The 24,188-nt window shown below is 47.6% G+C and overlaps 1 protein-coding gene across 4 annotated transcripts in view; it reads left to right on the top strand.

Moving 5' to 3' along the window:
* The window catches only part of ZNF280D (zinc finger protein 280D), a 570,468-nt gene that overhangs the window by 513,861 nt on the left and 32,419 nt on the right, over positions 1-24,188 (top strand). The window contains exon 21 of one of the 4 annotated variants that reach the window (XM_029575754.1): positions 1,032-1,675. The exons of the other annotated variants lie outside the window; for them this stretch is intronic. Coding sequence (XP_029431614.1) covers positions 1,032-1,064 — 33 coding nt within the window. The 3' untranslated portion in view covers positions 1,065-1,675. Of the gene's footprint in view, positions 1-1,031; positions 1,676-24,188 lie in introns of those variants that run through there. 4 annotated transcript variants of the gene reach the window in all.

The following is a 24,188-nucleotide window of genomic DNA, read 5'->3' on the forward strand; positions in this document are numbered from 1 at the left end:
GGAGGATAAGCAGTATTGAAATAAGGATATATATTTTTAATTCTCAAAGATTAAGGTGTGGCTCATGATTCTACACTGGAGAGGACGTAAATAAATTTGGTAAATACTAAATAAAGGTAGGCAAACTACAGTTAGCAGGACTGTTTTATCTGGCCTGTTGGTCGATTTTAAAAATGTAATAGGTTTATTGGTCCACTGACACTTTAGATATCCTTGTGTCCCTGCTGATATTATCAGCAAAGGCCCAACATCACGTGTGTATCAGGACAGTTCAGGTCTTTGCTAGTGATGTGTGCAGGGATTCTCATGGTGCTGCAGCATCCCTTCCCCCTGCTATTTCTGCTTAAAGAAAAAGGCAGCAAAGAAAAATGTTGCCTCTGCCAGTTGCCTTGCTTTTACATGAGATTGCTGACCTTGTGGAGAGCAAGGGAAGGAAGGGGTCCATGTCTGCAGCAAGCATTGTGCTGCCTCCTGCCCCCACCACCTCTGTGTCCTTCCTGCTGGCTCTGTGATCAGCTGTTCCTTTGAACAGCTCATCTTTATTGCCACAAACCTGGGTCTGGGCAATAAAATTGCTGTTTTCAGTAACAGCTGATACCAGAGCCAGTAAGAAATGATATGAGCATGTTTGACTAGCATTCTGAGGTTTTTAAAACAGCTTTTCCTCCTCTCTTCCCCACCCCCATAAAGTAGAAACAATGACCTGGTTCCTAGGGCCCCTTTTAAGAGACAGCCAACCAGAAATGTGTTGTAATCTCCCTCAACCCCTGCTACTCAATGAGTTCTGAGGGTGACAGTCCCCTCCTGACTTCTAATACAGGCAAGAGCCACCAATGATGTCCACTGTAAAAACAAAAAACAAAAAAACAAGCCTGCTTTATACCCAGCTAAAAACTAGGTATAGGAATGCAGTCATGGTTTTGTTTGTAATCAAAATTAAAAAAAATATTGGGGAAATAATGAATAACAAGCCCTAGTCTTATTTTGCTTTCTTTTTATCTCTATTTTTCTCTTAAAACCACCCATCCCAGACAGCATGCCAAAGTGACTCATGGCCTCGCTAGGCAGAAGAATTTCTCCTCCAAGACTTGCCCCATCACCACTCCTCTGACCAGCAGAGGTCACTACAGTAGCAGCAGTCCCTCCCTTCCTGGGTTTGAGCATATTGCCACTGTGACATGCCTGAAACCCAGCCATCCCTGTCTTACAGAAGACTCAAAACCTGAGTCTCATGTGATGCAGTGCACAACACTATAGTCTAAGCCGCTCCTAATTTTCCTTCTTAACCTCCACATACTTTTTGTGATTTTCAGTCAGCAAAACCTTGACCATAGTACTTTCTGTAGTTATGAGATTTGTGTGTTAGTTTTTTCTACTAGTCAACCAACAGTTTTTTCTCAGTATTCTGTTTTTTCAAGAAAAACCTTCTCCAGTATATTTTTGTAATGTATCCTAATCATTTCTGATTTAACAAATTTCAAGTGTTATGACATAAGAAATATTTCTTCTTCCTAGTATCTGGACTCTGTTTAAAGTATATTGGTTCTCATGCATGTGATTTAAATGTTCTTTCTGCAGTTAAGGCATATGCTCAGTGTTGTATGCTTTGGCATTTGAATATCTGCTGCTTTTCAGATGTAGTCAGCATGGATTCACACATATAGGTTAACTTTTTGTTTGTGCAGCAAAGGGTTTGAAATTGTAAAATTTGTTAATAAATATAGAATATATGCATTACCATTTAGCTTGATGAGTGTGTAATTTAATTGTTGAGCCCCACTCTCTTTCTTCCACATACATATATAGAGTATTCATTTTTTGATATTTAATTTGTGAGGAGTAGATTTACTCCTGTTTTCTTGCAATGCATGTGATGTACAATCTACTTTGTTCTTTGAAATGGCCGATCTGTTCAGTCTGTTGTCTCTTCTAGTGAATAAACACTTCCCTGTACGTACCAGGATCATTCCAGACTGTGGGTTATATTCCCTGTCCAGCAGATGGAGTTAGAACCAAAAATTCCCAGGGGAGGACCTATATAGCCACGCCTCCCTCGCCTCAATCCTCAGTATAGTTCTAACTCCAGCAGATTGAGCAGGGGACACGGTGGTCCCCAGCACTTTTCTAGTTTTATTTTCTCTTTGAGGAATCAATTAAATAATATTAGATAAAGGTTTTCTTCTAAGGGATAGGTTCTGTAGTGTTCTGACAGGACCACTCCGTTCAAAGAGAGACACTGTTTTCCAGTTAGGAACTTGCTGACAGGCTGTGTTTTTTGCCTGTCACTTTATTTCTCTCTTCCGATCTCTTTGTTTTTTTTTTTTTCCTCTTCCTTGCCTGGCTAGAGTGTGGTAAGTGTTATTTTTATTTCATTTACAGTCGTTGGTAGGAACAGGAATTTGTGAGGGGTGAAAGTCTGTAGTGCCGACCGCTCCCCCTAGCCCCGGAGTTTTCCTTTTCCCCTCCTCCCTTTCAGGGAGTGATTGGAGTTCCCGTCCTGCAGCTCTGCGATGACCCATTCCCTGGAGCTGCTCACAGTCAGGACGGCGTTTTTCCCCGACGGTCTCTTGGGGACGGTGAGGGGTCCGGAGGCCGAAGAGTTTTATTAATTCGCCACTTCGGTTGTTGCCGCGCGCCGCAGCCGCCCCTCCCCCTCCCTCCCGCCGCGATACAGAAATCGCCGAATGGCTCCGGAGCTCGGCACGGGCTTCAGCAGACCTCAGAGGGATTTTCTTCAGCTTTTCCTGAGGGGGAGTATGGCTTACCTGGTAGGCAGCTTGGAGGAGAGTCGGACCGCGCTGGCAGGAAGCGGCATGCCCCGTTTCCCTTCAGCACGGGAACGGCGGCCATTTTCTCAGCTGACTCGGAGGCAGCTCTCTCTGAGGAGGACGTCGACGCTCCTCTCCAGGTTTCCTCTAACAGTATGGAGTTTCGGAGCGCAACAGACCAGGGCAGGCAAGGGGACTACGTCTCGGGGGGCCCCTCATCAGCACTTCCCGCTTTTTCGCCAGAATTCATTGTTTTAATGCACAAGGCATTTTTACAGAGCAGGGATCCGAATCTTGGAATTTGGGGTCCCCCTCCCCCCAAACTGGCCTGCTTGACACAGCTTTCGACGGCAGACCCTCCCTTCGGGAGGGCTTCTTTGCCCACAGGGGGTGCGGGGTCCACTCAGCCCCCCCCCCCCCACCCCCCCGTGGTTCCTATACAGCTGCAACAACCGTCGGGGGATCCATGGCAAGATCCAGAGGCGGATGATCCCTCCCTGGCGGCCCAGGTAGAAGGTGACGACCCGAGGGTCCTCCGTATTTTTCAAGCAGCAGAATTGGATGATCTCATCCCCCACATCCTCCAGGAAATGGACATTGACCCTCCTCCGGATCCTGTGGCTCAGGATCCGAAGATTAAGAAAGGGGATCCTCTCCTAGCAGGCTTACGACTTCTAGCGAAAGCTTTTCCCACGCATCACAACATCTTGCAATTGATTTCAAGGGAGTGGGATACTCCTGAGGCCAATCTTCGAGTCGGTCGAGCCATGGAAAAGTTATACCCTCTCCCCACTGATTTCTTGGAGATTCTTAAGGTTCCTGCTGTTGATTCAGCGGTATCCGCAGTCACGAAACATACTACCGTCCCGGTCACGGGCGGGACGGCGTTGAAGGATGTCCAGGATCGCAAGCTCGAGGTTTACCTCAAGCGTATCTTCGAAGTCTCAACGTTGGGGATGAGGGCTGCTATCTGCAGTTCCCTAGCACAGCGAGCAGCTCTGCGTTGGGTACAACAGCTTCTCACTTCCCAATCTTTGCCACAGGCAGAGACTATTCAGGCTGATAGACTTGAAGCGGTGGTTGCCTATGGAGCTGATGCTTTTTATGATCTGTTAAGGGTCCTCGCTCGTTCCATGGTGGCGGCGGTGTCCGCTTGTCATCTTTTGTGGCTACGCAACTGGGCGGCAGATGCTTCGTCTAAGATGCGCCTGAGTTCCCTTCCTTTCAAGGGTAGGTGCCTATTTGGGGAAGATTTGGATCAGATCATCAAATCTCTTAATGAGAATGCGGTGCACAAGCTACCAGAAGATCGTCCACGTTCTTCTAGATCTTTTTATTCCTCCAGAAATAGGTACCGGAATCAACGGAGGTCGCGTCCTACTAGACAGCAGACACCTCGGGCTCCTTCTACACGATCACACGATCACCGGTCCTTTCGAGGGTGCCGCCACGGTAAGGATACTCAAGGGGCAGGTCCTTCCTCGAAGGCTTCACAATGATGCCAGAAGGACCCAAGAGGGGATCCCCCACCTGGGGGGTCGCCTTACTCTCTTTTACAAGGAGTGGGCCAAAATTACGTCGGATCAATGGGTGCTGGACATCTTAAGACAAGGCTACGTATTAGATTTTGTACACGAACCCCGAGATCGTTTTCTGTTTTCTCCTTGCGGTTCCCGTCTCAAACAATTAGCAGTCCGACAGACTCTCGATCGTCTGCTACAGCTGGGGGCGATAGTAACGGTAGCGGCCTCCGAACTGGGAAAAAGTCATTATTCAATCTACTTCGTGGTTCCCAAGAAAGAAGGCACTTTTCGACCTATCCTGGATCTCAAGACGGTCAACAAGTGTCTCAGAGTTCCTCGTTTTCGTATGGAAACGCTCCGTTCAGTGTTAGCAGCCATGCATCCGGGAGAATTCTTGGCCTCTTTGGACCTTACAGAGGCATACCTTCACATCCCGATCCATCACCATCATCAGCGCTTCTTACGCTTCAAGATTTTGGGACAGCATTTTCAGTTTCGTGCTCTCCCTTTTGGTCTGGCGACGGCTCCGCGTGTCTTCACCAAGATCATGGTAGTGGTGGCGGCGGCGCTCTGCAAGGAAGGGTATCCTTGTACATCCCTATCTAGATGACTGGCTCATTCGGGCGAAGTCGAGGACGCAGGGTTACCGTGCTGTAGACAGGGTAGTACAGCTTCTTCAGTCTCTGGGATTGATCGTCAATTTCTCAAAGAGCAAACTGATACCGTCCCAATCGCTGGATTTTCTGGGAGCACACTTCGACACCAGCCGAGCCAAGGTATTTCTGCACCCGGACAGAGCTCGGGCTCTGCGTGCTCAGGTAACACGGTTCATGGCACTAGTTGCTCCCACGGCGTGGGATTATCTCCAGGTACTGGGAACCATGGCCTCAACAATCGATTTGGTTCCGTGGGCCTTCGCTCATCTCAGGCCTCTCCAGAGGTCTCTGCTTTCGCGATGGAACCCAGTGTCGAGAGATTTTCAAGCAGTACTGCCCATCCCGGATGTTGTCTTGCTCAGCTTATAGTGGTGGCTGGACCCTCAACAATTAGCTCAGGGAGTGTCTCTACAGAACCCGGATTGGGTGGTCGTCACCACGGATGCCAGTCTCACCGGCTGGGGGGCGGTCTGTCAGGACAGGTCTCTCCAAGGCCAGTGGACGATGGAACAGTCCACTTGGCCCATCAATCGGCTGGAGACCAGAGCAGTCCGTCTAGCACTGCAGGGGTTCTACCCACTGGTATGCAGTCGAGCGGTTCAGATTCTTTCGGACAATGCAACCACAGTGGCGTACATCAATCGCCAGGGGGGCACCAGAAGCCATCTAGTCTCGTTGGAGACCGATGAGTTGATGACATGGGCGGAGCTACACTTACAGCGGCTAGCGGCTTCGCACATAGCGGGCGTGGACAACGTTCAGGCAGATTTTCTCAGTCGACAACACCTGGATCCCGGAGAGTGGGAACTCTCGGAGGACACAATGCGAAGGATAGTACAGTGTTGGGGGAGACCCCATGTGGATCTAATGGCAACCGCGACAAATGCAAAGGCCACCCGGTTCTTCAGCCGCAGGCGAGAGCGCGGCGCGGAAGGAGTCGACGCGCTGGTTCTTCCCTGGCCTCGACAGTGTCTCCTGTATGTCTTTCCTCTGTGGCCTCTAGTGGGCAAGGTTATCCGACGGATAGAGACGCATCAAGGTCCGGTGATCCTAGTTGCACCAGAGTGGCCTCGTCGACCATGGTTTGCAGATCTTCTCAATCTGGCAGTAGATGGCCCTCTTCGGCTCAGTCATCTAACACGTCTTCTTCGCCAAGGACCAATATTTTTCAAGGAGGCAGATCGCTTCTGTCTTGCGGCTTGGCTTTTGAGAGGCGTCAATTGAGACGGCGCGGATATCCAGAATCTGTCATCTCCACGCTCCTGAAAGCTAGGAAGACATCCACGTCGGTTACTTATGTCAGAGTATGGAAGATTTTTGAGGAATGGTGCGAGTCAAAATCGATTCTACCGACGCAGGCCTCAGTGACGCATGTGCTTTCCTTCCTACAGGCTGGTCTGGATTTGGGCCTTGCCTATAATTCTCTTCGTGTGCATGTGGCGGCGTTGGGAGCCTTCCTACGTTGTAATGACAGGGAGCTTCTGGCCTCACATCCAGATATCCTACGTTTTCTAAAGGGGGTAAAACACTTGAAGCCTCCAATTAGACCACCTTGTCCTTCTTGGAATCTCAATTTGGTACTCCGGGCTCTATGTGCACCGCCTTTTGAGCCTCTGACTTCGGCCACACTCAAGGATGTCACCCTTAAGACCATCTTCCTGGTGGCGATCAGCTCAGCACGTCGGATCTCTGAACTACAAGCTCTATCATGTAGGGAGCCATACCTTCATTTCACGCCAGGGGGAGTATCCCTGCGGACAGTTCCATCTTTTCTGCCGAAGGTGGTCTCGACTTTCCATCTCAACCAATCGATAGAGCTTCCGTCATTTTTATCCTCTGATTCTTCTGACCTGCGTCGGTTGGATGTCCGACGTTCTTTGATACATTATTTGGAGGTCACTAATGAATTTCGACTCTCCGATCATTTGTTTGTCCTTTGGTCGGGACCCAGGAAGGGTTGCATGGCATCCAAACAATCAATCGCTCGCTGGCTGAAAGGAGCGATTATAGCCGCATACATCGGAGTGGGTAAGTCTCCACCTTTAGCTGTTAAGGCGCATTCTCTCCACTCTTAAGCGACGTCGTGGGCGGAAAGTTCTGCAGTTTCTTCTCAGGAAATCTGTAGGGCGGCCACATGGAAGTCTCTCCACACTTTCGCAAGACATTATCGTCTAGACATTTGCGCGCCGTCTCACGGTCAGCTTGGAGACAGGGTCATACGGGCAGGGCTGTCCGCGACCCACCCATGATGGGGAAGCTTTGGTACATCCCACAGTCTGGAATGATCCTGGTACGTACAGGGAAAAGAAAATTATTCCTTACCTGCTAATTTTTGTTCCTGTAGTACCATGGATCATTCCAGACCCCTCCCTGGTTTTGGGGGTTCTTTGTGGGCCATCCCTGCTTTCCTGTCTTCACAATATTTTCACTCTGTATCTCTAGTTATTGCGAGCTGTGTCTTTGAACACAGTGCTGTTTGCAAGTTCTCAGTTACAGTTTTTTGAGTACAATTTAGTTGCTGTCACTTACAGCTGTTATTTTTTCTCTATATTTTTTAGATTAATTGATTCCTCTGGTTCTGTCTCTTCTCGTCTTGGCTTTGCTAGTCCAGTTACTGAGGATTGAGGCGAGGGAGGCATGGCTATATAGGTCCTCCCCTGGGAATTTTTGGTTCTAACTCCATCTGCTGGACAGGGAACATAACCCACAGTCTGGAATGATCCATGGTACTACAGGAACGAAAATTAGCAGGTAAGGAATAATTTTCTTTTACCTTTTACATAGCTATGTGTAGCCATCTATGAATTGGCATCTATAAATGCATCCCTAGGTATAGAAACAGAGGTCATGATGGCAGATAAAGCCCATCTTGATTGCCCAAGCTTTTTCTGTTGCGTTAGAGTAGGTCACACTTGATCTCTTGACTGTACTTTCACAACTAAGGCTTTTCTGTACTTATTCCATTCTTTCTTGAATTCTGTACTATTTTTGCCTCCACCATGTCCACTGGGAGGCTGTTCCATGCATCCACCACCCTTTCTGTAAAGAAATGTTTTCTAATGTTAATTCAGAGTTTATCCCCTTAATCATAGCCTTTTAAAATTAGTGAAAAAATAGTTAATTTGGATAATTGGTTAGAAAAGGATGATTGCTGGAGAAAGGATTCATAATGTATTATGTGACATGCCATTTAATCGTTCCTTCAAATTAAAATACTTAATATCATTGTAGATAGGTTTAGAGTAAATGTTTTTGTCCCCAGTGAGAGTGTATGGTTGTTCACCTTTTGCAGATAAACAAAACTAGCAGTGGTATCAGCTAAGATCATCCTGAGATTATTGTATGTTATGGTATTGTCAGGCCCAGAAGTGGAAAAATCCCTGGTACCCATGCCTAAATTTCAGTAACCAAGTAGATGAGCCACTGCCATGGCTGCCCCAGGACTGAGATATGTTGCCAGCTGGGGCCAAGGCCAGCTTAATGAGAGGAGGCGCCACCATGACAGTCTAGAAGCTAAGGTACTGTCATAAAACCAAGGAGAAGAGCTACAACCAAGGGTTCAACCCTTTATTTAGCTGCCAGGTGGAGGAGTTGCCACTGTCACTACGGTCCGCTGCAAGTCAAGCTGTAGTTGGATGGAAGTGGGGGGACGACAGGTAGAAGAGTTCAGAGGCTGTCTAGAGGGGAAGAGTAGGTAGGAAATAGGCTGAGAGGGGGGTGGAGAGGCTGAGAACAAATACAAGCAAAAAAGAAAAAAAATAGTACCGAAAGAGCAAAAATACAAAAGGTACATTGAGGGAAAAGCATAATTTTCCTTTGTGGCTAATGAGCTTTGACTGGCACTCAAGTTTTCTAAAGTATTTTTCTTCCCAGATCAGGGCCTTGCCGCCATCAAACATGCTTATAGCTTGTTTAGCATATTTTTGACCATTTGACCTGCCTTTCAATGCTCAGGCCTATAAAGTCCATTTTGATTGTTTTGGAATTCATAACTAATCTCTGGTTATTCTTGACTGAGATAATAAGGCAGGGCTTCCCAAACCTGTCCTGGGGACCCCACAGCCAGTCAGGTTTTCAGGATATTCACAATGAATATTCATGAGAAATGTACATATACTGAGTCTCCATGATATGCAAATCTATCTCATGCATATTTATTGAGGATATCCTGAAAACCTGTGGGTTCCCCAGGATAGGTTGGGGAGCCCTGGTATAAGGTGTCTACATGTTTGTTCCATTCTTTTACTAATTCTTTCTCTCTATTTTACTAATTCTTTCTCTATATTGTGTTGAGAATCCTGACTTGGATTATTCATAGGTAAAGAAGGTTTCACCTGGAATACCCTAGCATTTTTTTTACAAATAATTAGCCTTTCCTTAAATGCAAAAACATTTTTGCACTGACTTTTTTCTCTTGTTTTTAAACTAATAAATTAATCTTTCATAAATTCCAACCAGATGTGGCAGATAGATTGTCTTCATTTAAAGGTGTTTAGTAGATAACTGTTTAATTTAGAGTTCAACACCCCCTTCCAAAAGAATATATGTGTGTGTGTGTGTGTGTGTGTGTATGTATATAAAAAAACACAGCGCTGTGAGAATAATTTTCAAAGGGATTTCTGAGGGTAAAGTAGTGCTTTTTCTGTCGATAAGCAGGTTGAATTAGCCAATACATGTGAGTAATGTCATCCGGAAGTATGAGTAGATTAATCTCTCCAAGTCAATAGAACTTTGAGCTCTACTGAGCATGTGTGGGAGTTCCTGTGCAGGCTTTGTTACATGAGTCTCTTCAGTTATTTTTTTATTCAAGCACAAGCACGGACATGAACTCTAATTTTTATTTTTTTTTATAAAAATCCTTAAAACCTTTTCAGTTTAATATTTTTGTTGAGTATCTGCAGCTCCAACAGCAGCATTTTTTTCAGTACTACAAAAAAAGAAAACAAAAAAGAATACCACCAAAGTGTGGTCGCCTCTTTCACTGTGTCCGAATAAAAGAAGAAATAAGAACATAAGAAATTGCCATGTTTCCAACAGAGGCCAAACCTGGCAAGTATCCAAACACTAAGAAGATCCCATGCTACTGATGCCAGTAATAGCAGAGGCCATTCCCTAAGTCAACTTGATTAATAGTTAATGGACGTCTCCTCCAAGAACTTATCCAAACCTTTTTTAAACCCAGCTACACTAAGGGGCAGATTTTAAATACTTGCGCGAGCGCGTACAAAAGTACGCTGGATTTTATAAGATACGCGCGTATCTTATAAAATCCGGGGTCAGCGCGCGCAAGGGGGTGCACATTTGTGCAACCTGCACGCGCCGAGCCCAGCGCACGCTGCCTGTTCCCTCCGAGGCCGCTCCGATTTCGGAGCAGCTCGGAGGGAACTTTCCTTCGCCTTCCCCTCCCTTCCCCTACCTAACCCACCCCCCCGGCCCTATCTAAACCCCCCTTACCTTTGTCGGCAAAGTTACGCCTGCTTAAAGCAGGCGTAACTTTGCGCGCGTTGGCCGGCTGCCACGCTCCGTGGTCTGGTCCCGGGGGCTGTTCCGGAGGCCGCGGCCACGCCCCCGGAACGCCAACAGGCCGAAACCACGCCCATGTCGCCGCCCCTGAAACGCCGCGCCCCGCCCCCTAAACGCCGCGTCATCCCGACACGCCCCCGACAGGAAGCCCCAGGACTTACACGCGTCCCGGGGCTCTGCGCACGCCGGCGGCCTATGCAAAATAGGCGCGCCGGCGCGCGTAAATCCAGAAGGATTTACACGCGCAGGGGTTTTAAAATCCGCCCCTAACTGCACTAACCACATCCTCTGGCAACAAATTCCAGAGCTTAATTGTGCGTTGAGTGAAAAATCATTTTCTCACAGGGCAAGCATCCTGTGAGAAATGGTGGTGACATCATCAGGATGGAGCCCAATCACGGAACATTTTTGTCAAAGTTTCTAGAACTTTGACTGGCACCTACTGGGCATGCCCAGCAATGCACTGACCCTGCATCCAGCAGGGGTCCCCCTTCGGTTTTCTTTTTTCCGCGCAGCAGTAGCCACGCGGGTTAAGGAGCTCTCTGGAGATTCCTGACAGGAATTTTCCTCACTGAACTTCTTTCAAAATTTTCAAAAATTTCTACCCCATAGGGGTCCCCCTATCGATATCCATACTCTGCGGTCGAAAGGTAAGGTTTTACCCTTGTTGCGGTCAATTCCCATCGAGTTCTCCCTTCGGGGCCTACCGGCCAGCAACCGCACCACGGCTAAATTTTTGTCTGAGTCATGGCGTCAGGTTTTCGTCCGTGCCCTGACTGTACTCGAACAATGTCCATTACTGACCCGCATGGGGTCTGTGTTATGTGTCTGGGGTCCGGCCACAATGTCCTAACTTGTACCAAATGTGCCCAAATGACACCGAAGGGCAGTAAGGCTCTTTAAGAGAAAATGGACTTTCTCTTTTAGTTAAAAACCCCGACTCCATTGATAGCTTCGACGTAGTCCGAGCCGTCCTGCTGTCCTGTGAGAACACTTGTTTACAGGTAAGCAACTCTGCTTTCTCCGATTAGTTTTAAATGTGCTATGATAAGTGATTTAAAAAGTTGTATCTATTGGAAAATTGTCCCTCACTGACAGGCAGAAGAGAATGTATGGGAAGAGCTTGGAAAACTGAAAGTGAACAAGTCCTTGGGGTCGTATGAGGTACATCCCAGAATACTAAGGGAGCTCAGAGATGTGCTGGTGGGTCCGTTGAAAGACCTGTTCAGTAGATCCCTGGAAACGGGAATCACAACATATTCCCCTTCACAAGAGTGGTAGCAGAGAGTAGGCTGGAAACTATAGTTGGTGGTGGGAAAATTAATGGAGACTCTGCTGAAGGAAACTATTATGAACTATCTTCAGTCCAGTGGGTTGCTGGGCCCAAGGCAGCATAAATTCACCAAAGGAAAGTCCTGTCAGATCCAATTTTTTTTTTGGATTGGGGTGACTAGAAAATTGGATCAAAGAAAAGCGCGTGATGTGATTTACTTGGATTTTAATGAAGCTGCATAGGAGGCTTGTGAATAAAATGAGAAGCTTGAGAGTGGGCACCAAGGTGGTAGAGTGGATTACAAACTGGTTAACAGGAGACTGCGTAAATGGAACCTACTCTGAAGTGAAGTGCCACAAGGATCTGTTTTGGGACCAGTTCTGTTCAGTATCTTTATGAGCATCATTGTGGAAGGGATAGAAGGTAGTCTATTTGTGGATGATAGTAAGATCATCTAATGTTGCTCGATATTCTGTTAGATATTTGGAGAAGTACCTCCTCTGATATCGCTGCCAGCATTTTTTCACCCTCAGTATTCGCCGCCATTTTAGGATCTCCACTTTCTTGTCTCTCCCATCTCACACTACTCTATTTTATTTTATTTATTTATTTAAGGTTTTTTTATACCGGCATTCATGAACTCGTTCACATCATGTCGGTTTACAGAAAACAGGGGTGCGGATAATACAACCAAAAAACATAAATAACGTGATGAAGAGAAGCAGTTACAATTAACAAGGGCTAATGAACTGGGAATGTAAGAAATAGAAAGAGATAGAGGAGAATAATTATATACAAAAGTTCAATATAAATATGGTGTCTCATATGTACAGTCTCTGAGTAGAGAGTTTGTTTATGGTGCATATTAGGTAGAGTTCGAGAAGGCTTGCCTGAAAAGCCATGTCTTGAGTCTTTTCCTAAAGGTTAGGAGACATGGTTCGTTTCTGAGTTCTGGAGGGATGGAGTTCCATAACTGTGGGCCTGCGGTGGAAAGGGCTCGGTCTCTTAAGGTGCTGTGATTAGTGGTTTTCGTGGGTGGAACAATGAGGCATCCTCTGTAGGCTTCCCTGGTCGGTCTTGTGGATTTGTGGAAGCGGGGAGGAATTTGTAGATCGATTGTGGTATGTTGGTGAATGATTTTGTATATCAAGGTGATGGATTTATAAATGACTCTGAAATGAATTGGTAACCAGTGGAGGTCTTGTAGCACTGGGGAGATATGGTCTCTTTTCTTAGTGTTTGTCAGTAGACGGGCTGCTGCGTTTTGGACCATTTGGAGCGGTTTTGTGTATGAGGAGGGGAGGCCAAGTAAAGTGGAGCAGCAGTAGTCCAATTCTGAGAAAATGAGGGCTTGGAGGATGGTTCTGAAGTCTTTGGCATGGAAGAGTGGTCTTATCCTTTTTAAAACTTGCAGTTTATAGAAACAGTCTTTGGTGGTTTTATTGATGTGGGCTTTGAAGTTTAGTTTATTGTCGATTAGCACACCTAGATCTCTTACATGAGTGGTTTGTAGGTTGTTTGGCAGAGAGGTTGTGAGATTCATACTATTCATACTATTCATATCTCCACCACAGCAACACTCAGGCAGAGAATTTCAAAAGCCACCTCCCTGAAGGCTTTATTCTGCAGCTTGTAGGGTAGATTTGGGGCCAGAAGATCCAAATAGTAAGGCTTTAGTGGAGATGATGTCCTGAAGCTCTCAAATCCCAACCTCCGTTCAGCCCAGCACCTTAACTGGAAACCAACACGCATAATTTTTAAGTTCAAAAAGCATGCACAAGTCCCAGCCCTGCCCAGACCACCATCCTTTGGAAGTCTGTCCCCTGTGCGCATAAATGTACATGCATTTAGTGTGCATGTGGGTAATTTTATGTACAGTCACCATTTTCTAAAGGTCCATTTCTGTGGGTAAAGCAAGTTTGCTAACCATAAAGTGTCTTCTGTAGCTAGCAGGATGAATTAGACGACATATGTGGGTGTCATCTGGTGGCACCAGACTTCTCTTCAAGGCCGGGTTGTGTCGCCACACGAAGTTTGCATAATTCCTCCCTCCCTTGCATGCGCTGCCCGCACATACGCGAGCAGATTATAAAATCCGGTGCCTATGTGTGCGCAGCCCACGTATTTTATAACATGCGCGCGCTTCTTTTTAAATCTACCCCATAGTGTCTTCATTTGAGCCTAAAGGTACTGGGTGGCTTACCCAGGACTCCCATGACAAGGGACAACCCAGAAGGGCTTCTGGATGACTCTTGAGGAGGAATGGCCTGATCTAATATCTATCACCTACTAGAATCCGCTGCATTAGACAATGAAGGATGAGTTCAACCATATAGGTAATATCAGGACTCCGGTCTATAGTACTGCTGTAGTGATAGTTGAAAAGAGAGGCTGGAAAGTTATGTCTGTCTCCTTGGTCAGGGAAGTAAAACTCCTCACAATTCTCAATTTGGTCGTGTAACTGATATTTCCTCTGGCCTGGTATAGGGGATGGGGCATCCCTTTCCGAGACCTGCATGGTGTGGCCTATTAGACGTAAGTGACACTATGGAGGTAACTTGTTTTGCAGTCTTCAAGCAGAGTGAGCACCTTGGTTATCGGCAGTGATAGGGGGCAACCTGACCTCTTCTCCCGCAGATCTAGAATGGGCTATGTACTGCTGTGTTGGCAAAGCAGCTTGATAAATCAAAGTCTGAGGTGTTGGTTATTCCCAGCTAAGCTCCAAGTGCACTATGACAATAAAAAGTGTTTTGCTAATAAGGCAGAAGCTACCACTTTTTTGACCACCTTGAAAAAATAAAAGGATAGATGTTAGTTTCTGAGCAGGAAAATAACATAGTATTTGATCAAGAATCCCAAGCAGTTATAATAGGGCCTATAAAAGAAAATTGGCTGGTTGCTACGGACATAATACTGCATAGCAGGCACATTCAATGTTTACCCAAGGGTTAGACTAGCCCAACTCTGTTTTTTGTGTTCCATACGGGTATGATTGATATTTTTCAGTACATTTATTTTTTAAGGCAGAATGCCAATCATGGTTTATTTGGTCCAGAGACTAAAATCGGCAGAAATTCAGAGTATTTGTAAAACTCTAACGGGTCACCTAAATGTAAATACTATGATGAATCTGAGGCAGATGAGAAGTGCGGTTTGTATTTACTCATGTTGTGTTTGTATGTACAACAGGGGTCTGACTCCAGTAGTTTGTTCAGATCAAGGCTCAAATTCATCTGAGGTGCATACACTATAAAGAAGGGGGGAGATTTTGATGGGTCACCCTTCCCAGAGGAAGAAATAGATAAAAGGGAACTGGGAAGGGAGTTTGATCCTTAGGAGCAAGAGGAGGTCCATAGTTCTGAGTTTGAAGTATTGTAGTGTGTATGAATGGAGATGCTTGGTGGTATGAATGGTTGGGGGGGATGGGTCTTTGGGTATGGAACCAGGCATTATGATGATCTGGGGATTAGATTCTGGTGTCCTGGAGCGATTGGGGAACTCTAGGGGCTTAGGCTGGGGGGCCCCTGGAGACTTGAATTTCTTTTGCCATGCTCTGTAAGGAGCAGCGTGATTTTTATCTTGTTTATGTCCAGTTATGGACATTTAATAACCTTATTGAATGTTGATGGGATCCACTCTCCAGTAAAATGGAAACAATTGTTGAAAATGTTTAAAGGTTTACACTTCCAGATTGTATTCTTACAGAAGACACGCCTGTCCAATGAAGAACATAAATTAAAACGTGAATGAGTGGGACACTACATACATTCCTCTTTTTCTAACAGAAAACGAGGTGTTGGCAATCCTTATACACAAACAAATATAATTTCAGATGATCGCTAACTTCATGACAAGGACCAGCATAAAACTGTTCTCTGTAATATTTAAGCACCTAATGTGTATTTCCATGATTTTTTTTTTTTTTTTTTTTTTTTTTTACAAATTTGGTAAGCATTTTACTTTCCTTCCGAGAGTATGAAATAGTGGTTGGAGGGGACTTTAACACTGTTGCTGACAGGAGAAATGATTCCAAGCCTGCTAAGGACCCTGAACATAGGGATGAGGGGCTGGGTGTTAATTACATTTGCAGGAAGCTGGGCCTGCTAGATATCTGGAGGATTCTCTCCATCCCGGGGAGCTAGACTATACTTTTTATTCAAACCTTCACAAATCATATTCCAGGCTGGATTACCTCTTGCTGTATGAGGGTTTGTTCTTGGTGGTGAAGGAGGCAGAATTGGCTCTATATCCATATCAGATCATGCCCTGGTTTCTGTGGGAATGGAGTTGGGGGGGCTCTCAGTATTTTCTCATGGCAGATGAGCCTGAACTCTACTTGGATGACCATTTCTGTAGGAATTTGAAAGAGAGATGGGAGGAGTAGTTGCAAACTAATGCGTCTCCAGAAACCTCACCATCTCTACTTTGGGAGACTGGCAAGGCAGTGCTACATGGCCATATAATTGCATATGTAGCTAAAAGAAACAGAATTTGAAATGCTGATATTTTGAAATTAATGAAAGTCTTGAAAGCTGCTCATTCTCAGCACATGGTTGATTTGTCAGATCTATCCAAGTTAAAAGCGGACCAAGCGCGTGCTGCTTTGAACTACCTCTTTCATCAGAGGGCTAATTTAGTGCGTATATGTGGTCCAAGATCTAGTATAACTAGTATAGTAGGTATTAGAGACCGTATGGGGAGACATAAACATCAGCTCTCCAATATTATGGAGCAATTCTGGGAGTTTTATGGGGAGCTTTACCAACATAAAGAAATGAATATAGAAGCCCGGGAGTCCTTTTTCTCAGATTTTCCATGGCCTAAAATTTCACAGGAGATAGAAAGCAAGCTTAATTCCCCAGTTTGCGACAGGGAGGTATTTTCAGTTATTCAAAGGTTGAAGACAGGGAAAGTTTCTGGAGTAGGATCTTGGCTCAGAATTCTGTAAAATGTTGAGGTTTCCGGTGCTTCTTGTGCTGACTAAATTTTATAACAAACTTAGGTTCTCTGGCATCTTATCACCCTCTTGAATCAATCTTTTCATTGTTGTCTTACCTAAAAAGGGTAAGGATTTCTTAGAGATGAGGACATTATGTCCCATTTCCCTTATTAACATTGACATGAAAGTATGTTTATTCTAGCTGCAGTATTAGCAGCTAGAATAAACATACTTCTTCCCCAAGTGATACATGTGGATCAGACAAGTTTCGTGAAAGGCTATCATGGAGTCAAAAACGTACGCAGATGAATTGCGCTTTCTCACATCAAAAGCGGAAGAAATTATTCTCGGTTTAGACATGGAAAAAGCCTTTGATTCACTCTCATGAGACTATGTTCTGAGTGCTAACCCAATATAGTTTCTCGGGACAAATGATGGGGTGGTTGAGAACTCTATATAGTAACCCCAGTGCCAGTATTCTCATTAATGGCTCTCTACCGATACCTTTTGATCTACATTATGGGGTTCGACAGGGTGTCCCCTTTCTCCTCTCTTATTCATTTTAGGAATAGAACCTCTGGTGATACAGTTAAGACTTGATGAAGTATTTAACTGTCTTTTAATTGGAAAGCACCTGATGAAAATTGCTATGTTCGTTGATGATATTCTTTTATTTGTAGATCATTGATGACATAGTATACCTAAAATCATCAGCCTATTTTCACAATCTCATAGCAGGTTTGAAAATCAATTTTACCAAGTCTGAGGCTTTAGCATTAGATTCCAAACTGGCAAAGACTTGAGTGGGCCCCTTTCCTCTCACTTGGGCGCAAGATAAAATCAAATATTTGGCTGTGTGGATCCCTAGGGACTTAAATTCCTTATATGAGCTGAACATACGGGGCACAATCACAAATGTTCAGGAGCAGCTGAGAGCCTGGCAGTCTCTTCAGCTGTCGTTATTTGGTAGGTGTGTGCTCCTGAAGATGGTGATAATCCTGAAAATTCTATATAAACTACAAATGCTTCCTTTCCTGGAGTGCAGCCAGATGGACTCAGAACGAATGGGTATAGTATCCGCGTGCTAGCAGTTGGAGACTGATCTGACGTCAGCACGGGTGTATATATACCCCCACAGGAAGCGTAGCAACTTAGTAATTTCCGTCTCCAAAGCAGTTTGGAGAGCCTGCACGCTCGCTGAGCGTGTTTTCCAAATCTACTTTCTATTTTCTACATTCTACTTTCTTCAACTACAACATCGAGCCCCGCACTCCTGTGGTGATACCCTAAGGTCCCTCCCCCAGTAGAGTTTCCTGGGGTGATTTCCGTGATCCCCCGGAGGTTTAAGTCCTTGGTCCGGTGGCCGAATCGCGGCAGGGACATAGCCCCCGGGCGAGGTTCGGGTGAGGCATACGAGGCGCCTCCGTCCCGGCGTGGACGAGGCAGCGGGTGCATATCCTCAAACGCGGCGGTGAAGGTACTTGCCCTCTCCCCCCGCAGCCGGAGACCGCCCGGGTTCCAGCCGGGAAGCGCCGAGGATCAGGTAAGGCATACATCTCTTATTTCTGGTCTCCGAGGAACAGAGGATCGGCGGCGTGGCACACCGTGGAGGGCGCCATTTTGTGGGCCTTGTTCAGGTATTGAGCGCCCGTAATAGGCGCAGCTCTATGACTAAGCGCATATTATATTCCTCATTGTGCGTATTTTGCCTTATTACTGAGAGCATATTGCATACCACTGAGCGTGTATTGCTAGCCGCATACTGCTGAGAGCCTATTGAATGCCATTTTGCGTGTATTGCTGACCGCTTATTGCTGAGAGCATATTGAATGCCATTGAGCGTGTATTGCTGACCGCTTATTGCTGAGAGCATATTGAATGCCATTGAGCAGGTATTGCTAACCGCATATTGCTGAGAGCCTATTGAATGCCATTGAGCGTGTATTGCTAACCGCCTATTGCTATGAGCATATTGCATATCATTGAGCTTATATCGTGAGCCGCATAGGGCTGGGCGCCTGTGGTCGATATTGCTGCCGCATATTATTTTTTAGTGCCTGTTCTATTAAGCGTATATAGCTGCCGCATATTGTTATTATTGTTAAGCGCCTGTTGTATTAAGTGCATATTGCTGCCGCATATTATTAAGCGCCTGTTCAGCTAAGCGCCTATTGCTGCCGCATATTAGTATTGTGCGCCTGTTGTATTCAGCGTATATTGCTGCCGCATATTATTAAGCGCCTGTTCGGCTAAGCGCCTATTGCTGCCGCATATTATCATTGTGCGCCTGTTGTATTCAGCGTATATTGCTGCCGCATATTATTGAGCGCCTGTTGTACTAAGCACATATTGCTGCCGCATATTATCATTGTGCGCCTGTTCTCTTAAGGGTATATTGTGGCCGCTTTTCATTCAGCGCATACTTTTCAATGGAACAGAACGCCTCAGCGTCTTCAGCGGGGGCGCCGCCTGCCTCCGGCATTAAAGCCCTCGGCCTCTGCTCCGCATGCCAGCTTCGTGCCATGCACAGTGAAGAGCCAGACTCCCTATGTGCCCAATGTGAGGAGGCCGTGGGACCCTCGGGCCAGGACCAGTCTCAGCCACAATTTGCTGACAGTTCCCCAGGGGCTACCCCGGATTTAGCGGGCAGTCTCGACCAATTGGGAATCCCGGGGGATCTTGTACCCCAGCGATTAGAGGCTGCTTCCATTTCCTGGGTGGATCTCTTTAAGGGGATTCATGCCTTTGTACAGATGCAAACGGCTTCCCGTCCGGGCCCTGCGGTTCCTGCTGTTCCTGTTATTCCTGCGGTTGCTGCGGTGGCTGCGACTGCTGCGGCTGCCGCTGCGGTGGCGGCTCCTGCGGATCCTGTTCCTGGACCCTCACGCCCTTATCGTGAGCGGGACCTCCCGCTGTTGGACAGCCCAGATCAGTCAGACCAGGAGGTTTCACCGGAGGAGTCCGAACTCCCGGACGAGGGGGAACTTCCCCCAGGGTTTGAGCCATATAGAACCATGAGGCGGTTCTTCCCTAAGGAGGATCTCTCCGACCTGGTGTCTCAGTGTCTGGCGGAGTTGGATATTACAGGTCCCAGCGCTACGGTACCCTCTGCGCAGAACCCCCTGCTGGAAGGTCTTCGTCCTACAGCCCGCCATTTTCCATTCTTGCAAGCAGCACAACAACTGATAGATTTAGAATGGGCGGCACCAGCGGCTTCCTTCAAAGAGGGCTGGGCCCTGACGGGCATGTACCCATTGGCACCGGCTATCCAGGACCTGCTGGCGTGCCCTCAGGTGGACGCCTTGATTAGCGCTGTGGTCAAGCGCACTACCATTCCAGTTGAAGGGGGGACGGCCCTCAAGGAGCCTCATGACCGGCGACTGGACGCCATTCTGAAACAGACCTTTGAGGTGGCAGCTCTCTCTTTGCGGATCGCAACCTGCTGCACAGTGGTGACGCGTGCCTGTTTGTCACAGGTCAGGAACAACGCTCCAGCAGCTGACATGGAGTCTGCTCTCTCGTTCCTCACGGATGCTGCATCAGATCTAGTCCGGACAACAGCCAAGGGGATCTCATCCTCCGTAGCCGCCAGGAGGCAGCTCTGGATCCGGAAATGGTCAGCTGATGCGCCTTCAAAGACACGCCTCACCAGATTGCCCTTTAAGGGCTCTTTCCTATTTGGCAGCGACCTTGATAAACTGGCCAGTACATGGGGCGCGTCTCCAGTGCCTAAACTGCCGGAAGATCGGTTCAGAAGGAGCCAGCGCGCCTTTCCAAGGCCCTCCAGGGGCAGGAGTTCACAGCGCTTCGTTCCCTACAGGAGTCGCTACCAGGCACCTCGTCCTCAGACCTGGAATCAGTCCTTTCGGACCAAGCAGCGCAAGAGGGGAGCAGGCCCGGGCTCAGGTCCTGACCGTGCCTCACAATGAGAATCCGCCGATCCATCTGGGGGCTGGAGCCATAGGGGGCAGGTTAACCCTCTTCTACCCCAGATGGGTCGAGATTACGTCGGACCAGTGGGTCCTCGCCATCATCCGAGAGGGGTATTATCTGGACTTTCATCATCTCCCTCTGGACAAGTTTGTGGAATCTTCATGTCCCATACACAAGAAGGCAGCATTGGAAGCTACCTTGGCGAGGCTCCTGTCCTTGAAAGCCATCATCCCAGTACCTGCCTGGGAAGTGAATTCTGGACACTATTCCATTTATTTCATGGTACCCAAGAAAGGGGGCACCTTTCGGCCTGTACTGGACCTCAAGTCAGTCAATCGATACTTAAGGGTCCCGAGGTTTCGCATGGAAACTCTGCACTCCGTCAAGACCGCAGTACAGCCAGGAGAATTCCTCACGGCATTAGACTTGTCGGAAGCCTACCTGCATATCCCGATCCATCCGGATCATCAGCGCTACCTACGCTTCAAGGTTCTGGGTCACCACTTCCAATTCCGGGCTCTGCCCTACGGATTGGCCACGTCACCGCGGACCTTCACCAAGGTGGTTGTCGTGGTAGCAGCGGCTCTCAGACGGGAAGGAATTCTGGTCCATCCCTACCTAGACGATTGGCTGATCAGGGCGAAATCACGAGAGTAGAGCCATCGGACAACCGACAGAGTGATCGCCCTTCTGGAAAGCTTGGGCTGGGTGATCAACCTCAGCAAGAGTTGCCTTCAGCCTTCCCAGTCACTGGAATACCTTGGAGTACAGTTCGACACCCAGGCAGACACAGTCAGTCTCACTACCAAGAGAAGGTTAAAACTTCAGACGCGTATCCAGTACTTGATGGGCACCAGTCGGCCCGTAGCTTGGGATTATCTGCAGGTTCTCAGTCTCATGGCATCCACCCTGGAAGTGGTACCTTGGGCAAGGGCCCATATGAGACCTCTACAACACTCCCTGCTCTCTCGCTGGAGTCCCCGTCTACGGAACTATTCCACGCACCTTCCTCTGCCTGCCAGAGTATGGACCCAGTTACGGTGGTGGTTGCAGTCCAACCACATGAGCAGAGGGTCGAAGATGTCCTCCCCCACTTGGACTCTGCTCACCACAGATGCCAGCCTGAGCGGCTGGGGTGCACACTGCGACGGACTTACCGCACAAGGGCGGTAGAACAGAGAAGAGTCCGCATGGAACATCAACCGTCTAGAGGCTCGGGCAGTCCGATTGGCATACCTTCGATTTGCTCACAGACTGAAGAACAGAGCAGTCAAAGTGATGTCCGACAACGCCACCACAGTGACATACATCAACCGTCAGGGCGGAACCAGAAGTCGACAAGTATCTCTGGAGATCGCCCCACTGATGGCTTGGGCAGAGGCGAATCTTCAGGACATCTCCGCCGTCCACATTGCCGGGAAGGACAACACCACGGCAGACTTCCTCAGCAGAGAAAGTCTAAATCCGGGAGAGTGGCAGCTGTCACCCACAGCCTTCCAGATGATTGTAGATCACTGGGGGATTCCGGACATGGATTTACTGGCGGACAAGTCCAATGCTCAAGTACCCAGATACTTCAGCCGCAAGCGCAACCCGTTCTCACACGGAATCGATGCCCTGGTTCAGCCATGGCCTCCAGGGACTCTGCTATACACCTTTCCTCCGTGGCCTCTGCTGGGCGCCATCATCCACAAGATTTAGAAGCACCGGGGCCTAGTTCTTCTAGTGGCACCAGACTGGCCAAGAAGACCCTGGTACGCGGACATGAGAAGACTACTGGCAGGGGAGCCTCTTCCCCTGCCTCCTCTCAGGGACCTGCTACGTCAAGGTCCCATCCTCCACGAGGATCCGGCTCAATTCTCTCTTACGGTCTGGCCATTGAGAGGGCTAGGCTGAGGAAAAGAGGTTACTCGGAGCCGGTGATAGATACTCTCCTCCGAGCTCGCAAGTTTTCCACATCCCTCACCTACGTTAGGATCTGGAGAGTATTTGAAGCCTGGTGCGACACTCATGGCACCAATCCACATGCGACCACAATCCCTATTGTTTTGGATTTCCTGCAGGATGGACTTCAGAAGGGTCTCTCCCTCAGCTCCATCAAGGTTCAGGTGGCGGCGCTGTCTTGCTACGGTCCCAGGAGGGATGGCAAGACCATTGCCACGCACCCAGATGTTTCTCGCTTCCTGAAAGGAGTCTAGCACATTCGTCCGCCACTGAAGTGGCCAGTGCCCCTGTGGAACCTCAACCTTGTTTTGGATTTCCTCACGGGATCCACCTTCAGACCCCTTCGGGGCCTGTCTCTCCGTTCTCTAACTTTGAAGATGGTGTTCTTGCTGGCAGTGTGTTCAGCACGCCGCATCTCAGAGCTACAAGCGCTGTCCTGCCGTGATCCCTTTCTCAGAATCACTCCTGAGGCGATCCATCTTCGCACGGTTCCCTCCTTTCTACCTAAAGTGGTCTCACAATTTCACCTCAACCAAACCATATCCTTGCCTACCACAACGGGTTTGAAGAAATCAGAAGAAGGGCGTTTACTACGCCATCTCGACATCGGCATATTGCTGCCCAGATATCTGGAAATGACACAAGAAGTACGAAAGACGGACCATCTGTTCGTCCTGCACAGCGGAAAGAAACAAGGTGAAGCGGCCTCTCGGCCCACCATCGCCCACTGGATTAAAGAAGTTATCAGAGCAGCTTACGTAGAGGCTGGGAAGTCACCGCCTCTACAAGTCAAGGCTCATTCTACCAGAGCACAAGCAGCATCTTGGGCAGAATCCAGGATGCTGTCGCCTGCAGAAATATGTAAAGCGGCGACATGGTCCTCCCTCCATACCTTTTCCAGGTTCTACCGTCTGGATCTCCAGGCCAGGGAGGACACAGCATTTGCAAGGGCAGTCCTACACGGTCCTCAGGCAGCCTCCCGCCCAGGCTGGGAGTAAAGCTTTTGTACATCCCATTTGTTCTGAGTCCATCTGGCTACACGCTAGGAAATGTTGAGATTACTTACCTGATAATCTCCTTTTCCTTAGTGTAGACAGATATATTCAGCATCCCGCCTGGCTGCCAGTATACATGGGTTCACCGATTCAAGGTAGGCCATGTCATTTTCATACTTAAGAGCGTCCCCTTGGCCAGGTATCGACACCTTCTGGTTGTGAATGCTGGCGGTCTCCAGCCACTGTCAATCGGTCAGGGGAATCCTGTTTCACTAATTTCATTGATCGTCAGTACACATACATCCATAACAGCTTTTGCAAGGAAGATTACTGAGTTGCTACACTTCCTGTGGGGGTATATATACCCGTGCTGACGTCAGATCCGTCTCCAACTGCTAGCACGAGCATACTATACCCATTTGTTCTGAGTCCATCTGTCTACACTAAGGAAAAGGAGATTATCAGGTAAGTAATCTCAACATTTGTGAGACTGGTTTAATTGAAAACATCTTGTCTCCATTGCATCTATTTCACTCTACAGATCAAGAATTCGCAGATTAATATTCTCAAGTCCCCTTCTACAACCTTGTGTGCATGCATGGCATTGGTTAAGGAGAAAAGTGGGTTTTCAGGG

Source organism: Rhinatrema bivittatum, chromosome 13 (assembly GCF_901001135.1).
Source record: "Rhinatrema bivittatum chromosome 13, aRhiBiv1.1, whole genome shotgun sequence".
In the NCBI taxonomy this organism is placed as follows: Eukaryota; Metazoa; Chordata; class Amphibia; order Gymnophiona; family Rhinatrematidae; genus Rhinatrema; species Rhinatrema bivittatum.